The sequence below is a fragment of the Mustela erminea genome, chromosome 1, assembly GCF_009829155.1.
Source record: "Mustela erminea isolate mMusErm1 chromosome 1, mMusErm1.Pri, whole genome shotgun sequence".
In the NCBI taxonomy this organism is placed as follows: Eukaryota; Metazoa; Chordata; class Mammalia; order Carnivora; family Mustelidae; genus Mustela; species Mustela erminea.
Genome location: NC_045614.1, coordinates 105,847,160 through 105,865,676, shown reverse-complemented (window position 1 = coordinate 105,865,676; position 18,517 = coordinate 105,847,160). Strand labels below are relative to the sequence as shown.

Here is an 18,517-nt window from a genome sequence, read left to right as displayed (position 1 = left end):
AGTGGCCATTACGGTGTTAGCCACAGTGACACAATTATCAAAATGAAAAATAAATGTAGACATTAGTTTGTGTGTCACATGTCAAGAAGGGTTTGTGAAGGTTTTGCTGGTTTGCAATGAACTGTGAGCTCCTAGTGCTCATCTCCATGTAGGAACATAATCTACAACAGCCAGTCAGTCATTTATTGCCATTATGTGCCATGGGCTATGTTAGGCACTAGTAATATAAGAATGAATAAGATAGGATCTTGACCTTCTTGAAATATGTCTTTGAGATGGAGAGGAGGCCAGGTAGGCTCACGTAGCACTAAGTGAGAAAACTCATTTCCTTTTACCATCTCTTTTCTATTCTACTTATTGGTCTAAAGGACATTTGGCAATAATGAACTTCTAATTTGAGAGTATAGATTAAAAGAATAGAAATATATATATATTGCCTTGCTCAAATATGTAAAATTTGTCTCTTAAAGAGTTTTAAATTTGTCTCAAAATTACACACTATTAGACAATTCATGAGGCAAGGTACGACTCTTTTCAAGCAAGTTTTGCAGACATTAAATATGAATATATAGACAAACATGTTTTTAAAGAGTTTTTTTAAAAATGATGTAAACACAGATTTGAGAATTAACAGAAAAAGTGTTATAGGCAAACTGTTTTCAACAGCTTCAAAACAGAAACATTTAGAAAAAAAAAGTCTCACACTTGAAAGAGAATATATATATATATATATATATATTTTTTTTTTCCATTCTTACAGGGATCTTTTAAAAGAAAAATGTTCAGTGCTTCTAAAATACATGGAAATCAAGACTAGATAGAATCTTATTTCCTGGCCAGCTTAAATACAAAATATGAATAAATTCAGTATTCTTTTTAACTCTGCTATTTGAAAAGAATAATCAGTTTCAAGAATCTGTGTCAATTGCAATTGTGACCTGCTTCTTGAAGTCAGGGTATTACATAACTATAAACCATCATCATATCCCAGAGATAAGACTTACATCCAAACGCCTATATAATTCTGGAATATCAGCAAATAGAATGAACAGACACACACTCAGCTGTAGGACCAGCACAAGGACAAATATATCTGAGGAAATAAGAACACAAGCTATCATTTAGAGAAATCAGAATATAGAATGTGATATCTATTGATAGATATATTCTAGATTAACACTGATCAAATTTACTTGATTTCTACGTCCAAACATAGCATAATAAATGGAAAGTACGCATTCTATGCAATGGGTCTCACCTCCACAATTTCTATGCATGTCCTTGAGGCAAGTAGAAATTTTCACATGCATGTTGTAAGTTTCAATTAATAAAAGTAGGAAGTATAGAGAGAGCAACATTGACATAATATATATTCAAAAAATGTCTTGAAGACATTTAAGTACCTGAGTCTTCTTAATACAAAACACCTGCCTTAGGGGTGCCTGGGTGTTTCAGTGGGTTAAACCCTCTGCCCTCAGCTCAGGTCATGGTCCCAGGGTCCTGGGATCAAGCCCCTCATCGGACTCTCTGCTCAGCAGGGAATCTGCTTCCTCCTCTCTCTCTGCCTACCTCTCTGCCTTTTGTGATCTCTGTCAAATAAATAAATAATCTTAAAAAAAAATACCTGCCTCAAATCCGTTTCTGGAAAAAAAGGAGGGCTATAAATAATCAAATGTTTAAATGGCAGTCATGCGCAGGTCAGCATTTGACTGCTTTCTCATCCTAAGAAGAAGGGCAAAATAACTTTCTCTGAACAAACACATCTTTATGAGGATATTGATTGTTCAACTTGTGCTTCTAAATCTTCCCAATTAGAGAGGCAGTGGTGGCATACAAATAAATGTCCCAAGGGCTAATCAGGTTGCCCACATGTCCTAACACACTCCCCACCTCATCCCAGAATGTAAGGAGTTGTAAGTACTTTGTATAAGAGCCTCCACAATCACTAAGGCCAGGTTCCTTCAGGAAGGACCCACTTCCAGGCTGCCAACTATCTTAATCATTGTCTTCATGGCAGGAGACATGTTCTTTCTGAACACTGTGATGCTTCTCTCCACTTCCTCCCAGAAGAATTGTGACAAAAACTGACAAGGAAGGAAATAAATGGCCATCCCAATTGGGAGTGGTGTCATAAAAAGACACCTAGATACAAACCTCTGGTGAAGGAAAGGGTAGAGAAATAAACCCTAGAATTTAATGCAGCTTTGAAGGAAGGAGCACAGGATGAGGCTGCATGATGTGTTTTAGCAAACCTTAGAGTAGAAGTCAGCAAACCAAAGACAATCATCAACTCTGCAGCTGCTCCCTGAGTGACGTAGGAATATCTGTTCCCTCTGGTGACCTCTCACCTCTGATCGACTACAATGCTACTCACAGTTTGTGTAGATGGGCTGCCTAAACGGTTTTCCTTTAGAGAAAATAAGAGCCACAATGATACAGTTGATTGTTCCTAAGAACCATATGGTAGTGTTCTCAAAGCTTGCGAAGACACCATTACTTCCAATTTTTTCTGGAGCAGTTGGAGAAATAATTAACTTTGAGATGTTTTCATTTTGTAGTGTGCAGACACTAAAAAGGAAGCAAAAAAAATGTAATGAAATAAGATGACAGGTCTTTATGGAACATTTGTATCTATAGGACTCCAAGTCCTCAATGTAATTGTTTATACTTTGAGAAAGAATATATACTGAAAAGTAAGGAGAAAGAAACCAGCACAGATAGATCTATATTTTGGATAGATGAATAGATAAAAGATAGCTAGATGATAAATAGATGGATGATAGATAAACAGATGATAGAAGATGATGGATAGAGAATAGATAGATAAGCAAATTATATATATGTGTGTTCAATAAATTGGACACCCATCATGTGCATTTTGGATATGTGGGAAAGACATGAGTAAGTCATGATTCTTCCCTCTCATGACTTAAGATGTCTAGACATTTATAAATAAGGTGACTATATAATTTGTCATACAATAAGAACAGATTTTAATGTGAGAGAAAAAGACAAATATCATCAGAAAAACTGGTACTTGCCAGAGGAGACATGAATGGGGGTGGGTGGGGAAAATAGATAAAAGGGATTAAGATGTACAGATTTCCAGATACAGCTGAATAAGTCACAGGGATGCAAAGTACAGCATAGAGAATATAATCAGTAGTACCATAATAACGTATGGTGATAGATGGTGCTTATTGTGGTTAAGCACTGAATGATGTATAGAATTGCCAAACCAATAGCTCGTACACCTGAAACTAATATAATGTGGTATGCCAATTACACTTCAGTAATTAATTACAATTAGTTTCATTGTTATATCAGGCTTAAAGAGGGACTGACTGGGCAAATTACAATGCATGGTCACCCTAGATACAAAAGATGGTCATAGGTCGTCATGACACAAGACAGGAAAAGATTTATGCCAAAGAATAACATCCTCAAACTGTGCTACTGAGAAGAGAAGATCACTGGAAATTTTCCCAAGGGACTTAAAGAAGCCAACGATTCTAGAAGAATGAAGAACCACTGGCCTCCTATCATTAGAAATTAGAATGTGAAATGTTGGAATCGAGGTTTTGATAGTACCTGTGCATCTCCATGGAATACCAAGGCTGCCTCTGAACCAGAATGAAGCCCACAATGTGCATAGCCAGGCTGAGAAGAATGTTGAAAATCACAGAGAGCAGCAGAGGTGGGGAGATCAGCCTTCCTGCAGGCCTGAAAGGCACCAGCTTGGGGTAGGCACCATTCAAATTCACTACAAAATAAATTCAAGTTTTATATTTGTGAGAGAAGGGAAATGTTTTATTCTTCATCAGAAGAACAGTGTAACTTCTTGGGTCCACATATCCAAGCACACTGACAAACTGAAATACATCATTTTTTTGAGGGAACGAAACAAGAATGGGCCCCAGCTCAAGTCATATGAGACATTCTTAAGAGAGCAGACAGAACAATCATGAGCCACTTTTATTTTTGCCTATTCAATGAGCAAAGACCATAAAATTATAAGTGAGGGCATGATGAAATGCATACTTTCGTACACTGTTTATGGGAATCTACATTGACAGAAACCTTCTGCAGGGCAATTTAATAATAAATATGAAAAAAGTGAAAATTGTTCATAACATTTGACATGGTCATTCCTGGAAATTTACCCTAAGCTAAAAATATCAGAGGTATAAAAAGATGTTCATTACTGTATCATTTACAGTAAATTATGGCACATCTATATAATGAAACAACATACAGTCACTAAAAAGTAATGCTTTAAAATATTCAATGACAAAATGAGGAGTGACATCAGAAAAATGGCAGAGAAGGAAGTTCCAAGTTCCCATCCTTCCACAGAAACATCGAAAAACAAGCAGAAACTGTTAAAACTAATTTCATTGAAACTCTGAAAAACAAAGGCTTATAACAATCAAACAAATGCTAAATCAAAAAAAAAGGCAATTTAAAAGTGATAGGCAGGATTTGTGTCATTTTTACTTGCTCTTGCCATACTCCTCTTCATCTCAGTGGCAATCTCAAAGTTGATTGTTCACACTCCCAATATGGGGAGGACTCTTATGTCTGGCCACAGGAGGAAAAGAGCGGACTTCAACACAAATTATTGTGTAGGTCTGTTCTAACCTGTCTGGGAGTTACCTGAAGGACTAGCACAAGGTGCTCATCTCTCTCACCTAATATGAAACTTAACTCAGGACAGCAGTATACACTGCTTAAAAACATTGTAAGCCTAACCAACTACCCACAATCACCTGGGGCAAAAGATAACAGCTGAGACATAAAATAACAGCCAAAATAAAGAAAACCTAAAGAAATTTTCTTTGGGAAATTATGGCTTTCAAAAGCACCTGTGTATATTGGGGACCATAGAAAGCCATGCACACACCTAAGGTAAGATATATGTCAGAAAAGACCAGAACAGCCCCTTAGTTTTCAACTCTGGATGATCTCTGCACTCAGCACAAGCCTAGCTAAGTGTTGAAGTGCCCCAGCACAGAACAAATCTGCAAAATCATTATTAGAAACTTTTGTACAACAAAGACAATCTTCTTTGTTCATTGTTTTAAACTGATGGAGGTTGAGAAAAATCTCAATCAAAACACTAGCTGAACAAAAGCCAAAGGAACAGAGATTTCATTGACCACACATAACAACTTATACAGTCTTTGCAAAAATAGTTTAGGGAAATCATTAAACAAATGTACTCTGACAGTCTTCAAAAAACAGCAAAACAAAAACCATCAAGCCCTAGGGAAGGGGGTAAATCTTATTTCCAGAGTAATGACACTATAATATTCAATGGAACAAAATAAATTGATAGAATTCATCTCTGAGGAAGCCTGGGCATTGGACAAAATGGACAAAGACTTTAAAACAACTGTTTCAAATATGCTCAAAGAAATCAGGGAGCAACATACAAACAAAATGAAAATGTCAATAAAGAGATAGAAAATATGAAAACAAGCCAAAAGGAATTCTTTTTAAAGAATTATTTTTTATCATTTCTACCTCTTTACTGACACTTCATTTTGTCCAGTAGAAGTAACCAGTTGAACAAATATAGAAGACTGTATTACTGTATTTTTGGTTTTGAATTCCAGTTTTTATTCCTACATGGTTTAAAAGATAACACATAAAAAAATAATTATAGATCTATATTGTTGGGCACACAATGGATAAAGATGTAATTTGTGTCAACAACAATATAAAAGGAGGAGACAGAGTTGTGAAGTAGCAGGGTTCTGCATGCTCTTAAAGTTAAGGTATCAATTCAAAGTAAATTATTATAAATTTAGGATGCTACATGCAACCCTATGATTAAAAGTTATGTCAGGTTTAACATTATATCCAAGGGTAAAAGATTGAGAGGTTCCCTGTAAGATATGAACAAGACAAGAATGCCCATTTCACCACTGCTATTCAACATTATACTGAAAGTTCTATCCAGAGCAATTAGAAAAGGAAAAGAAATAAAGTCATCCAAATTAGAAGGAAGAAGTAAAACAATCTCTCTTCACAAGTGACATAATCCTGTATATTGGGAATCCCAAAGAATACACAACAAAGTTACTAGAGGAGCACTTCGTTGCTCAGTGGAGAGAGCATGCAGTCTTGATCTCAGGATTGTGAGTTTGAACCCCACATTGAGCATGGAACTTACTTAAAAAAATTAAACTTCTACTTCGGTTCTTTAAAAAAAAGAAAGAAAGAAAGAAAGAAAGAAAGAAAGAAAGAAAGAAAGAAAGCAAGCTACTAGAGTTGATAAACACATTCATCTACATTGCAAGATAAAAGATCAAAACATAAAAATCAGTTGTGTTTCTATATAATGGCAATAAACAATTTTAAAAAGAAATTAATAGAACAATTCCATTTTCAAAAGCATCCAAAACAATAAAATATCTAGGAATAAGTTTAGCCAAAGAGGAGAAAGAGTTGAACACCAAAAATTACAAACTTTGCTAAAAGAAATTAAGCAAAACATAAGTGAAAACAAACACATCAGATGTTCATATATTGGAAAACTTAATATTGTGGAGATTTCAATATTATCCAAGGTTATCTATAGATTCAACACAATCTCTATCAAAATTCAAATGGTTTTATTTTCAGAATAATAAATTTGATCTTCAAATTCACGTTGAATTAAAGGAGACTCTGAATAGTCAAAACAATCTTGAAAAAGAACAATGTTGGAGGACTCAAACTTCCTGATTTCAAACTGACTATTAAAAAAGTAATCAGAACACTGTGGTAATTGTGTAAGGTAATGGCATACAGACCAATGGAATAGAATTGAGGGTCCTGAAATAAACCCATACATCCATGGCTAATTGATTCTTCAATATGAGTGTTAAGACTATCTACTGGGGAAAGAAGAGTTTTTTTAACAAATGGGGCTGAGACAACTAGATTTCCACATGCCAAATAAATGAAATTGGACCCCAACTTCACACCATATAGAGAAATTAATACAAAAACACAAAAAGAATCAATGATTTCAGTATAAGAGCCAAAAATAAAATAAAATTCTTTTTAGAAAACATAGGGTAAATCTACGTGACCTTAGATTTGACAATGGATTCTTAGATATGACACCTGAAGCATGAGCTAGAAAAGAAATAAATAGATACATTGGACTTAGTCATAATTAGAAACTTTTGTACATTGAAGGACATTACTAAGAAAAGGAAAAAGCAATATAGAATGGGAGAAAATGTCTGCAATAATGTATATGAGAAGGTTTTAACATTCACAACATCTGAAGAACTCTAGAGCTCAACAACCAAAAGACAAAAATCCAGTTAAGAAATCAGCAAAACACTTAAACAAACACTTCTCCAAAAAAGACATACAAATGACCAATAAGTACATGAAAATATATTCAACATGATTAGTTATTAGGGTAATAAATTTAAAACCACAATAAGATACCATTCCATACTGACTAGGATATGAAAATAATTTAAGTGAAATAACAAGTGTGGATAAGACTATGGAGAAATTGAGATCCTCACCGAGATCTGAAAAATAAGAAAAAGTCAAAGCCATATGAAGATTGGCGGGAAGAGTGTCTTACACACAAAAAATAGCAAAACAAAGGTACTGTGGTGTCCACAAGTTTGGCAGTGCTCAAGAGACTGAAAAACCAGGGTGCCTGGGACAAGTGAGTGTTGGGAGGTGATGGTAAAGAAGCAGGCAGGGGCCAAAGCATTTTAAGCAAATGGGTGACAATAAAATTAATTTTTTTTAAGATTTTATTTATTTATTTGACACAGAGAGAGACAGGAAGAGCAGAAACACAAGCAGGGGGAGTGGGAGAGGAAGAAGCTGGCTTCCGGCTGAGCAGGGAGCCCAGTGTGGGGCTCCATCCCAGGATCCCGGAATCATGACCTGAGCTGAAGGCAGACGCTTCACGACTGAGCCACCCAGGTGCCCCAGTAAAATTTATTTCTTAAAAATAACATTCTACTACCCTTGGAAAGGTAAATGGGGGTGAGAGGAAGCAAGACCAGTTGGGAGGTTGTTACAGGAATCCACAAGGGAGGCAACATTGCTCTGTGACAGAGGTTACAAGCTGCGGATGGAGGAGAGATGCAGGATAGCTTCTGCAGGTAGAGCCACGCAGAATTTCATAGGTATGGGATGTGAAGAGTAATAAAAAGAGAAACTAAGGATGGCTCCAGGTTTTTGAACAACTAGGCGGATTGTGGTGCTATTTTGCTAGAATGTAAGGAAAGGAAGTTTTATTTGTTTTTGTTCTTTCACTGATGTATTCTAAGTGCCCATTTCAGTAAGTAGTACAAGCTCAGCACTCAGTCAGTAGTTAATGATTTTGTTGAATTATCAGATCTTGTAGAAGATAAGAAAATATATTTATATGCTGATAAGAATGATCTAGCGGACCAGTGAAAAGCTGAGGATGGTGGAAAAAGAGATTATTACATAAAAAAAAAATCCTTGAGAAGGTAGGAGGAAGTAAGATTAAAGGTACAAGTGGAATTGTTGGCATTCATATTTAACAGAGAGGAAAGTAGAGACTATAGTAAAGATGATGGGGATTGGATGGGTTGGGGAAAAATCCTACAGCAGGAAAACTGAGGAGACACTTAAGAGGTGAGAGTGGGAGTGGCCTAGTGGAAAGACTACCTTTTATTTTTTTATTTTTTCAATTTATTTATTTTCAGAAAAAACAGTATTCATTATTTTTTCAGCACATCCAGTGCTCCATGCAATCCGTGCCCTCTATAATACCCACCACCTGGTACCCCAATCTCCCACCCACCCGCCAATTCAAACCCCTCAGATTGTTTTTCAGAGTCCATAGTCTCTCATGATTCACCTCCCCTTCTAATTTACCCCAACTCCCCTCTCCTAACACCCCTTGTCCTCCATGATATTTGTTATGCTCCACAAATAAGTGAAACCATATGATAATTGACTCTCTCTGCTTGACTGATTTCACTCAGCATAATCTCTTCCAGTCCCGTCCATGTTGCTACAAAAGTTGGGTATTCATCCTTCCTGATGGAGGCATAATACTCCATAGTGTATATGGACCACATCTTCCTTATCCATTCGTCCGTTGAAGGGCATCTTGGTTCTTTCCATAGTTTGGCGACCGTGGCCATTGCTGCTATAAACATTGGGGTACAGATGGCCCTTCTTTTCATGACATTCATATTCATCCTTGGGGTAAATACCCAGGAGTGCAATTGCAGGGTCATAGGGAAGCTCTATTTTTAATTTCTTGAGGAATCTCCACACTGTTCTCCAAAGAGGCTGCACCAACTTGCATTCCCACCAACAGTGGAAGAGGGTTCCCCTTTCTCCGCATCCTCTCCAACACATGTTGTTTCCTGTTTTGTTAATTTTGGCCATTCTAACTGGTGTAAGGTGATATCTCAATGTGGTTTTAATTTGAATCTCCCTGAGGGCTAATGATGATGAACATTTTTTCATGTATCTGATAGCCATTTGTATATCTTGATTGGAGAAGTGTCTGTTCATATCTTCTGCCCATTTTTTGATATGTTTGCCTGTTTCGTGTGTGTTGAGTTTGAGGAGTTCATTATAGATCCTGGATATCAACCTTTTGTCTGTACTGTCATTTGCAAATATCTTCTCCCATTCCGTGGGTTGCCTCTTTGTTTTTTTGACTGTTTCCTTTGCTGTGCAGAAGCTTTTGATTTTGATGAAGTCCCAAAAGTTTATTTTTTGCTTTTGTTTCCTTTGCCTTTGGAGACATATCTTGAAAGAAGTTGCTGTGGCTGATATCAAAGAGATTACTGCCTATGTTCTCCTATGTTCTGATGGATTCCTGTCTCATGTTGAGGTCTTTTATCCATTTTGAGTTTATCTTTGTGTACAGTGTAAGAGAATGGTCGAGTTTCATTCTTCTACATATAGCTGTCCAGTTTTCCCAGCACCATTTATTGAAGAGACTGTCTTTTTTCCACTGTATATTTTTTCCTGTTTTGTCAAAGATTAATTGACCATAGAGTTGAGGGTCCATATCTGGACTCTCTACTCTGTTCTACTGGTCTATGTGTCTGTTTTTATGCCAGTACCATGCTGTTTGTCCTGATAGCATATAAATTTTACACTTGTGGTTCTTTTTGACGAGGTTCTTTCTTTATTTGCATATATATATATTTTTCTCTTGTCATATACTTGTATCAGTCTTTTTATCTCTTTTTGTTTGTCTACTTTATAAATCTTACCTTGGGGCCCATCTGGGCTGAACCTTCTTTTTCATCCTCCTTTTCTTTCCTGTCTCTCTCTCTCTCTCTCTCTTTTATTTTCTTCTCTTTTTTTTCTTCCTTTCTTTTTTTCTTTTTCTTTTTCTTTTCTTTTGTCTCTCATTTGGGTGGGGAATCCTGATTGCTCAGAAGTGTTCCAGGGTGCACCTTGACTGCACCACAGTTGATACATCCAGCTACATCTGTTCAGTCATCTCCCACCAAAATGACTAAGAGGAGGAATGCCCAACAGAAGAAAAATACAGAGGATGGACCTTCTGCAACAGAGCTAATGGCTATCAACATAGACAATATGTCAGAAAGAGAATTCAGGCTAACACTTATCCAGGCAATAGCTAGGTTGGAGAAAGCCATGGATGACCAAACAGAATTGATTAGGGCCAAACTGAAAGTGACCAGACAGGATGTTCACAATGTTAGGGTGGAGCTTAAAGCTACCAGGGAGGAGGTTCACAATGCTCTCAATGAGTTCCAATCTAATCTAAACTCTCTCAAAGCTAGGGTAACTGAGACAGAAGATAGAATTAGTGATCTGGAAGACAAACAGATAGAGAGAAAGGATCGGGAGGAAGCCTGGAACAAACAGCTTAGAAACCACGAAAGACTACCTTTAATGTCCATTCAAAACCCTGAAAAGCTAGGATTTAAAGATGGAAAACATAAAAGCCATTCAGCTTCTATAAGCTGGACACATTTTAACTGTAATTAATTATACCAGAAAGCATACTGTGGTCAGCGTTCCTGATTTTCAAAGAGCATTTTTCATTTTAAATGTTTAGTGACCATTATAGAAGCTCTGTATTTTGTAGAAGACAAAAAAAGAACTAGCCAGGTTTCCTTTTGCTAACACTTTTCTTTTTGCCCAACACTCAAAAGTAGAGTTTTTATTTCCTGGGGCAGAAGGAAGTACATTGAAGGGAGCAAAGGGAGTTTTTAAAAAATATCTTACTTGTTATGCCAATAAGAGTTGTGATGGCCAGATCCTGGAACAGAAACTGGTAATTTGAAAGACTGTTTGTCTCCTGAAAATAAAAAGGAAAATGACTTTAAAAAAATTATGACCTTTTAGATGAAGTCTGACATGAACTGCATTCATTTTGTCACTGCAACATAAGATTTTACAAGGAGAGGGTGCAGCCAGGGTCCTGTTTGTATTAGTGAGAGTACCAAAGGCAAGGATGGGAAACCCTCTCTGGCCAGGAGGACACCCTCGTGTGCTCTCTGGCCTGGGTCGTTTGTGCATCAGTAACCCCTTATTGAGGGGGACATCTCACTCCACTGGATTCATCTCTGATCTTCTTTCTACCTTCTAGCAGGGAAGTCAGGGTTTGGTCTGGCACAATGAAACAGTGAGTTCCCAGGAGTAACAAGTGTTAAGTATGTGATGATCTTACCAAAATTTTACCAATGGCAAAAGAATACCTGAACCCACTATTTGCATTTTGGGGCATTGTTAGAAAGTTCTGATAAAGCAGTTAGATATTCTTGAGAAAAAAAAAATTGTGAAGGTCTTACTGATTTTAAGTAACTTGCTTCCTTGCCTCCCCCACCCTTTAGTGGAAAGGAGTAATGGTGATCTGTGTTTAACTCTATAGCATGTATTATTGGGATTCCAAAATAGTGCCAAATTTACATACATAGCTTCTCCTTCTCCAGCTCATTCATTAATGAGTGGGAAGAGACATGGGTAATCTGAAAATAACAGAACTAAATCCTTCAATCCAGAGGCGAGAGGGCAAGACATAGAGAGGAATTTAAGGAATCAACAATAAGCTGCTTGTACTGGTTCGTGAGAATTAATTGCTAAGTTTTCAGGGATCTTTTTGAACTGGTTGTTAAGCACAGCCATTATAAAAATTTAAGTCATACAAATCTACCATTAAATACATTATGCTAAAAACAAAGCTAATAAATACTCCCAAACCCACCACTTCCTAATCATTTTCCTACATTGTGCTGTTATCTATGCCTTTCAAGAAATTTACAACTCTTACATCTCTGTGGTGCAAGTACTACATAATGGCATGCTCCTGTATATCTCTCCCAACTCCATGCTCAGTGACAGCAGGTAGACAGCTTGAAACCAGCCATGGTAGTATTTACACCATGAAAGTTGGCAAACATTAATAACCAGGGCTTGTTTTTCCAGGGAGAGTGGGCTCTGAAATATTTAGCAGCAACCCCAATCAGAGAATCATCTCTCTAATGAATGGTACCCTAGAGTAGAGTCACACTGCAACTGGGAAGATAGAGACCTGGTCCAAGCAGGCAGAAGCAACAGCGAGAGAGAAAGTGCTGTGTTCTGATCTTCAGCAAGCACTGCATTTAAAATGTCAAGAGAGTCAGAGAATTGACACCATCAACTTTTCCCAAGTACATTCATCTATTTCTGATTTACTTTCAAAATAAAGGTGGTTTTAGAGGGGCTACTAGAGCTTGCAATTCCCCACATGCACTCTTCCTTAAAAAGCATTGCAAACTGGGACGGGTGGTACACCATGACTTGTTTTGGTCCTCACTAACCAAGAACTCAGGTCCCCAGTCATACCCAGTAGAGCAGCAGAACACCAACATACTGAATCATGCTGTACAGAGCCATGTACTTAAACATGCAAAATGAGGTCACTAGAGCTGCACGTCCTTCCCTGTGTGAGAAAAGAAATGAAAAAGTGAGGAAATGAAAGGAATAGAAAGAATTGAGGTCAGTTACAATGTGCTGTTCAGCTGAGCTCAGGAGAAAAAACTCAAAAGCCTGATTATTCAACTGTTTGTCTGACAGACTGGACAGCCTTGAGCCCATGGGAGCTGGCTGTCAGAATAGGACCAGATTTTTAGGAAACACCCATTTCAGGCCGAGGTCCACAGGTTTGGTCCAGCTATGGAGTCCAGGTCGAGTCTTAGTCATGTCCTTTTTTTGTGGGAACTTTGTCAACCCAGAGTCAGAGGAACTGGTCCCAAATCTCACACCTATACACTGATGTCATTTGGAAGGTCAGTTTCCTTCTGCCACAGTTTCTTCATCTGTGAACTAAGGGATTTCTATAAGATTGCAGACTTGGGGGCTATTTTCCTGCAGGTGTTTCACTTCATTCAAATCTCATTTGGCAATCCCAACTTTTTCTGAAACTGGACTAGAACAGTACTGAAATTAGTCATACATGGAATTTAAGTAGACTGGAAACAATGAGCATGCTCATTTCTGTTCATGTTGATTGAATCTGAGTAAATAGTATATATTGAAAGCATAAAATAAATTACTTATGAAATGTCACCTTTACATCTTTCATTGGAAAGAAAACAGAGTTTAAATTTCCTTCTGGTCAAAGTCAAAATGTTTTCCTGGGATTCCAAAGTCTGATTTTAAAATAGGCTTTTTCCTGTTTGGGGGCTCTGCTGCTATCATTTGCTTCACCAGAACATAGTTTCTTCTCATCTCACTCCTTAGAAAGGCTTTCACATACCACCCACCTGTAGCAGCCAGTTCTACCTCCTCAGTCCCCTTCCAACTTTTCCCATTACCTTGATTTATCCATAAGAAAGCTTTATGAAATCAAGGGATGTGTGATTGACTTTTTTTTTAATATTTTATTTATTTATTTGACAGGCAGAGATCACAAGCAGGTAGAGAGGCGGGGGGGAGGGGGGGAGGAAGCAGGCTCCCTGCTGAGCAGAGAGCCCAATGTGGGGCTCGATCCCAGGACCCTGGGATCATGACCCGAGCCTAAGGCAGAGGCTTTAACTCACTGAGCCACCCAGGCGCCCCTGTGATTTACTTTCTTCTGGGTCTTCAGTGTCTCCACCAGTCCCTGGCACTAAGTGCCTACTCTATAAATATTTGTCAAATACATGCATAAGTTTTTTAAAAATTGGGAAGAGCTAGCCAAATCATTATTATTTTAATGAGGTGGGAATAGTACGATGTTTGTAGATAACACATATTTAAATAAAATCAATTTTAATAGAATTTTTAATCCTATATGGCTGTTTGAGCTTGGGCATATCAATTGAACCTCGATTTCCATATTTGCAAAAGAAAATAGAGACCATTCTTACATCTCCAGGGTATTTTGAAGTATAAGATAGTAGGTATTAGAGCACTTCACAAACTGTAAATACATGTTAGTTATAACAGCCCAAAGCAGCCACAATGCTAACCATCTCTATGATTCAAATAAAATAAAGTAGAAGTACATATTCTGGGAGGCAGAGATAAAATACCAAGGGAAATTTTAGTAGAAGCAGTGAAGATGAATAAATATTTTGAAAACTGGAGATGGAAAGAATATTCCAAAAAGCATAGAGTCAAGCAGAAAAGAGGGCAGGTGGGAAAGAAAAAGTTTCTGTCCATCCCCCATCATAAAGCATCTAAGGAGATCCATGTAAAAATAACAATAATAAGAATATGAGCAACACTTACAAAGCAGTAACAAAGTCCAGATTCCAATTTTCTAAAAGTAACCTATTGAGTGGTTTTCATTAGAAATTCCACTGCTCTCCCACGGTTATTTTTAACTCCTGGTAAATTCACTTGGGATTAGAATGGCTGATTGCATTGTCCTGCAAAGCATCCTCCCCATCCAGGGACACAAAGTTTTCCTGCTCTTTCCCTGACAGAACAATGGAATCTGTACCTAAAAGTCGAGAGAGATTAAAACAATGCTAGTGGAAAGCATCTACTTACTTGATAAGGTGAGGTACGCACTCAATGTTTGGAGTTTTCGAAGTGAAAGGGGAGGCCACAGATGCCTCCTGCTCTGATAAAGAGATGCCCACGTGAGCCATTTTCAAAGCCTGAAAGCAAAGAGTCAGCTTACTCTCCATATACACTCACATATATCTCTCCTAAGGCTACATGAGAAAAGTCTGTCAAGCTAGCCACAATGTGGCTTGTGGACCCAAGTACTAGCCAGGAGATGGCCAGATTTTGCTCTGCCTACTATATAAGAAAAATATGGCACTGGGATACTTGGCCAAAGAAGTGGGGAGTCCAGAGCCATATTCTACCTCATTTGGTCTATGCCAACCACTAAGGCATTGTGGGCTTTGGTTGAAACCCTCCCAAACCTTCTACATCAGTTTCTCCAACAAGAACAATGGAGGTAGTGTATGTCCCAGGGATACTATCTCTAGAGAACTCCAGGCAAGCACAATCAAGTGTAAGTCTTTGTCTGTCCTAGTGCCACTATGGCCCCATACACTGACAGCTACTTACCCCACAGTCATTGGCCCCATCACCGCACATACCTACAAAGTAACTAAAAGGGAACCATGTCAAATGTAAGAGATATCAGAGCAATTTTACCTATTAATTTCTCCAATTAAAAAGATAAGTTTAACTTCATTACTGAGGAATTGAACTGATTATTCATTGTAAGGGAGTTTTCCTAAGAGTCTAGTTTGACTAAAAGTAAAGTGTGACTCAGCAGTCCAGTGCACCATTCCTGAATCCAAGCATTTCAGGGAGACCCTGAACATCGCTGTTTAGGAAGTGACTTTGTTGGCTATAAAGTGGGATGTTCACAGATGATGATGTGATACCATGGCACAGTGAAGAGGGCAACAGATTTGAAACCAGACAGAGATCTTTGGACCTGATCACTAGGCTATTTTGGCTATCATTTTTCTCTCCTACAAAGTGTTATACGTATTCAGTGAGGTGCTGTATGGAAGAGTGCCTTATAATCTCTAAAACAAAACAAACAAAACAAAGTTACTTGTTGGTGCTGTTAACAGTAACAGGAGAGGAGATCTGCCATCTTAGCAGTCACTCAACTAAAAAATGCAGTGTCAGGCCCAGATTTTGAAGAAAGAAAACACATCCCTGCCTCAGGATAGTTTTTTGAGGTTACATACAGACTGCTTTCACTGGTGACAAAAATTATAGATAGTCTGCTTTTTAAGGTAGGAGTGTTCTCACAGCATTTACCGAATTGGCTATACTTCTCTTCCACACTGTCATATGAAGGCAACTCATTTACTGTCTGTGTTGTCAACCATGTGGAAAAGACAGGGCTTTCTGAATCAAGAAACTTGCCTAGTGACTGAATCAAGTAGGAGGATTAAGTGGGAATGAGTAGGAGTAGAAGTTACATCTGTATGGTCCAGCACCAGAAGTAAAGAAAGCTTTCAGGACTCCATGGGTTCTATTAACAAGAAATAAAAGGTCCTAAATGATGGGCACGTTAATTGAACTGTTTACTCTGTAATGAAGACCCTTGTGTTGGAAGAGAATAATTTTTCTGATTTAGGACAGAAAAGATTCTCTGTCATATAAATGTTTTCATATTTTTAAGGTAATGTGAATCTCTTGCCATATAAATCACCTTATATCAGAACTGTGATAACTTATAAAACCTAAATTTTCATTGTACCTCAGGAGCTGAACTCAAACTACACTTCCACGTTCATTTCTCACCCTACATTTTCATGCCCTATATGTCCTGGTCCAGTGATTCTCAACTCTGGATCCACAGCTGACTTACTAGAGGAGATCTATAAAAAACACTAATGTCTAAGCCTCACATGAGCAACTGAATCAGAATCTCTGGACAACACTGTCTTGGCATTGTTATGTTTTCAAAACTCTGGAATTGACTGTCATATATAGTTAGGTTAAGAACCACTGCCTTGGCCAAGGTAGGTGACTTCCTGTACCTCTTACACTCTCCCTGACTGCCATGCCTCCAGGCACTTCATACCACCCGAAATGGCAAAGAACCTACTCCAGTTTCTGAAATTCTTCCACCAGACTGGATTTCTGCCCAGGAGACATTCTTGCAAAGATGGTCCCATTGATCAGTATCTGTAAGGAACATGAGAGAAAATGCAGCATGTCAGTTAGCCATACATGAAGTAATTGATAATACTCAGAACACTGGGTACAAAATCCATGAATGGCAAAAATTGTTTGTTTCCAAGAAGTCCATTTTTTGATTTTAAGACATTGAGACTTTAGTAATCAAATAAGTGAGCAGGAGACCAAAAATCCGTAAAGACGTAACAAAAATATTGATTAAAATGATGATCTTCAGGAATTTAGCTGAGCTGTCATTGAAAATATGGTAAAAAAAAAAAAAAATCCAGACCTTAATGGAATCTTGAGTCAGTAGAGTAGCAGAAATTATGAGATATCCAGAGGTTAACATCCCAGGAAAAGGAAAAGAGGTAACTGCTTCTGAGAAAATTGTTCAGAACTAGCAGAAAAACAGCCTAATGATGAAATAGTGACAATTTGTGATCTTTGATTTAACTACCATCTGGACTTGACCAATTGTGAAACTCAGCTAATATCCCAAGCCTAATCTGGGCTATGGAACATTGATGGTTTGGAGATATTAAACCTATACCAGCTCCATCCACCTGAGCTTTATCCTATAGAGTCTAAATTCTTCTGTGTTAGATCTCTACATTCCCTGCTCATTTTGGCAGTAACTCAGCTTAATGTTCAGTCAGCCTCAAAGTCTTTATTCTTTTTTTCCTAAATAGTACCTAAGAGGATAAGCAATTGAATTTAAAAAAAAAAGAATAAAAACCATCTATCTTTGTATTATACTGGATATAGTCTTTTTCCAGTTTGTCTATATGTTATATATAATACTTACCTGCCCCCACTATTGTTCTTCATCAGAAAAGTGTTAAGTTTGACTGGCTTTTGTATACGGTTTCTCTATCAAAAACCTAATGGAATTCCTCTATTCTTGGCCTGCCTTCCTGTATAATTGCTGGATTTCCGCTAGTAGGAGACCCCTCACTATGCCAATATAAAGACAGCCACCCAAAAGCAATATTTATGATTGGATAATTCCTTAATAATTTATTCCTATAGATGATAAGAAATTGTCTAATCAAATTCACTGATTTTAAATCTAGTAGGAAATGAGACAACAAAAATATCTGCCTTTTTTTTAAATCTATTCAATAGGTATATCTTATCTATAGAGGCTTGAAATTACTTAGGAACATGTTCTGTAAGTGACATCATCAGCATCTTTACTGGGAGATTACCTTTGGTAGTAGGCTGCTGAAATGTTGACTTATAACCTGAAAAGATTTTCCACTTAAGGCAAAATGGTAACCTCCTTCTCTGTCATTATCAGAGATATCTTCCCTGATATTAATGTAATTATCCTGCAAAGCAAGACACAATTACTTTACACATTTGATAGAGATTTGGTAAAGAACCACAAAAATATCAAAGAGAAGAAAAAGATGACAGTCTGGTGTCTCTTTAAGAGTCA

At 37.5% G+C, this 18,517-nt stretch overlaps 1 protein-coding gene across 5 annotated transcripts in view; it reads right to left on the bottom strand.

Annotated features, from left to right (window-relative positions):
• ATP13A4 (ATPase 13A4) overlaps nucleotides 1-18,517 on the bottom strand; it is a 128,743-nt gene that overhangs the window by 10,548 nt on the left and 99,678 nt on the right. For 2 of the 5 annotated variants that reach the window (XM_032337676.1, XM_032337683.1), the window contains 9 exons: nucleotides 18,285-18,407; nucleotides 17,003-17,082; nucleotides 15,493-15,535; nucleotides 14,962-15,071; nucleotides 12,829-12,925; nucleotides 11,230-11,302; nucleotides 3,592-3,763; nucleotides 2,375-2,568; nucleotides 1,005-1,093 (listed from right to left, as the gene is read on the bottom strand). In XM_032337676.1, coding sequence (XP_032193567.1) covers nucleotides 1,005-1,093; nucleotides 2,375-2,568; nucleotides 3,592-3,763; nucleotides 11,230-11,302; nucleotides 12,829-12,925; nucleotides 14,962-15,071; nucleotides 15,493-15,535; nucleotides 17,003-17,082; nucleotides 18,285-18,407 — 981 coding nt within the window. Of the gene's footprint in view, nucleotides 1-1,004; nucleotides 1,094-2,374; nucleotides 2,569-3,591; nucleotides 3,764-11,229; nucleotides 11,303-12,828; nucleotides 12,926-14,961; nucleotides 15,072-15,492; nucleotides 15,536-17,002; nucleotides 17,083-18,284; nucleotides 18,408-18,517 lie in introns of those variants that run through there. The other 3 variants (XM_032337692.1, XM_032337709.1, XM_032337700.1) reach the window with 3 other exon arrangements.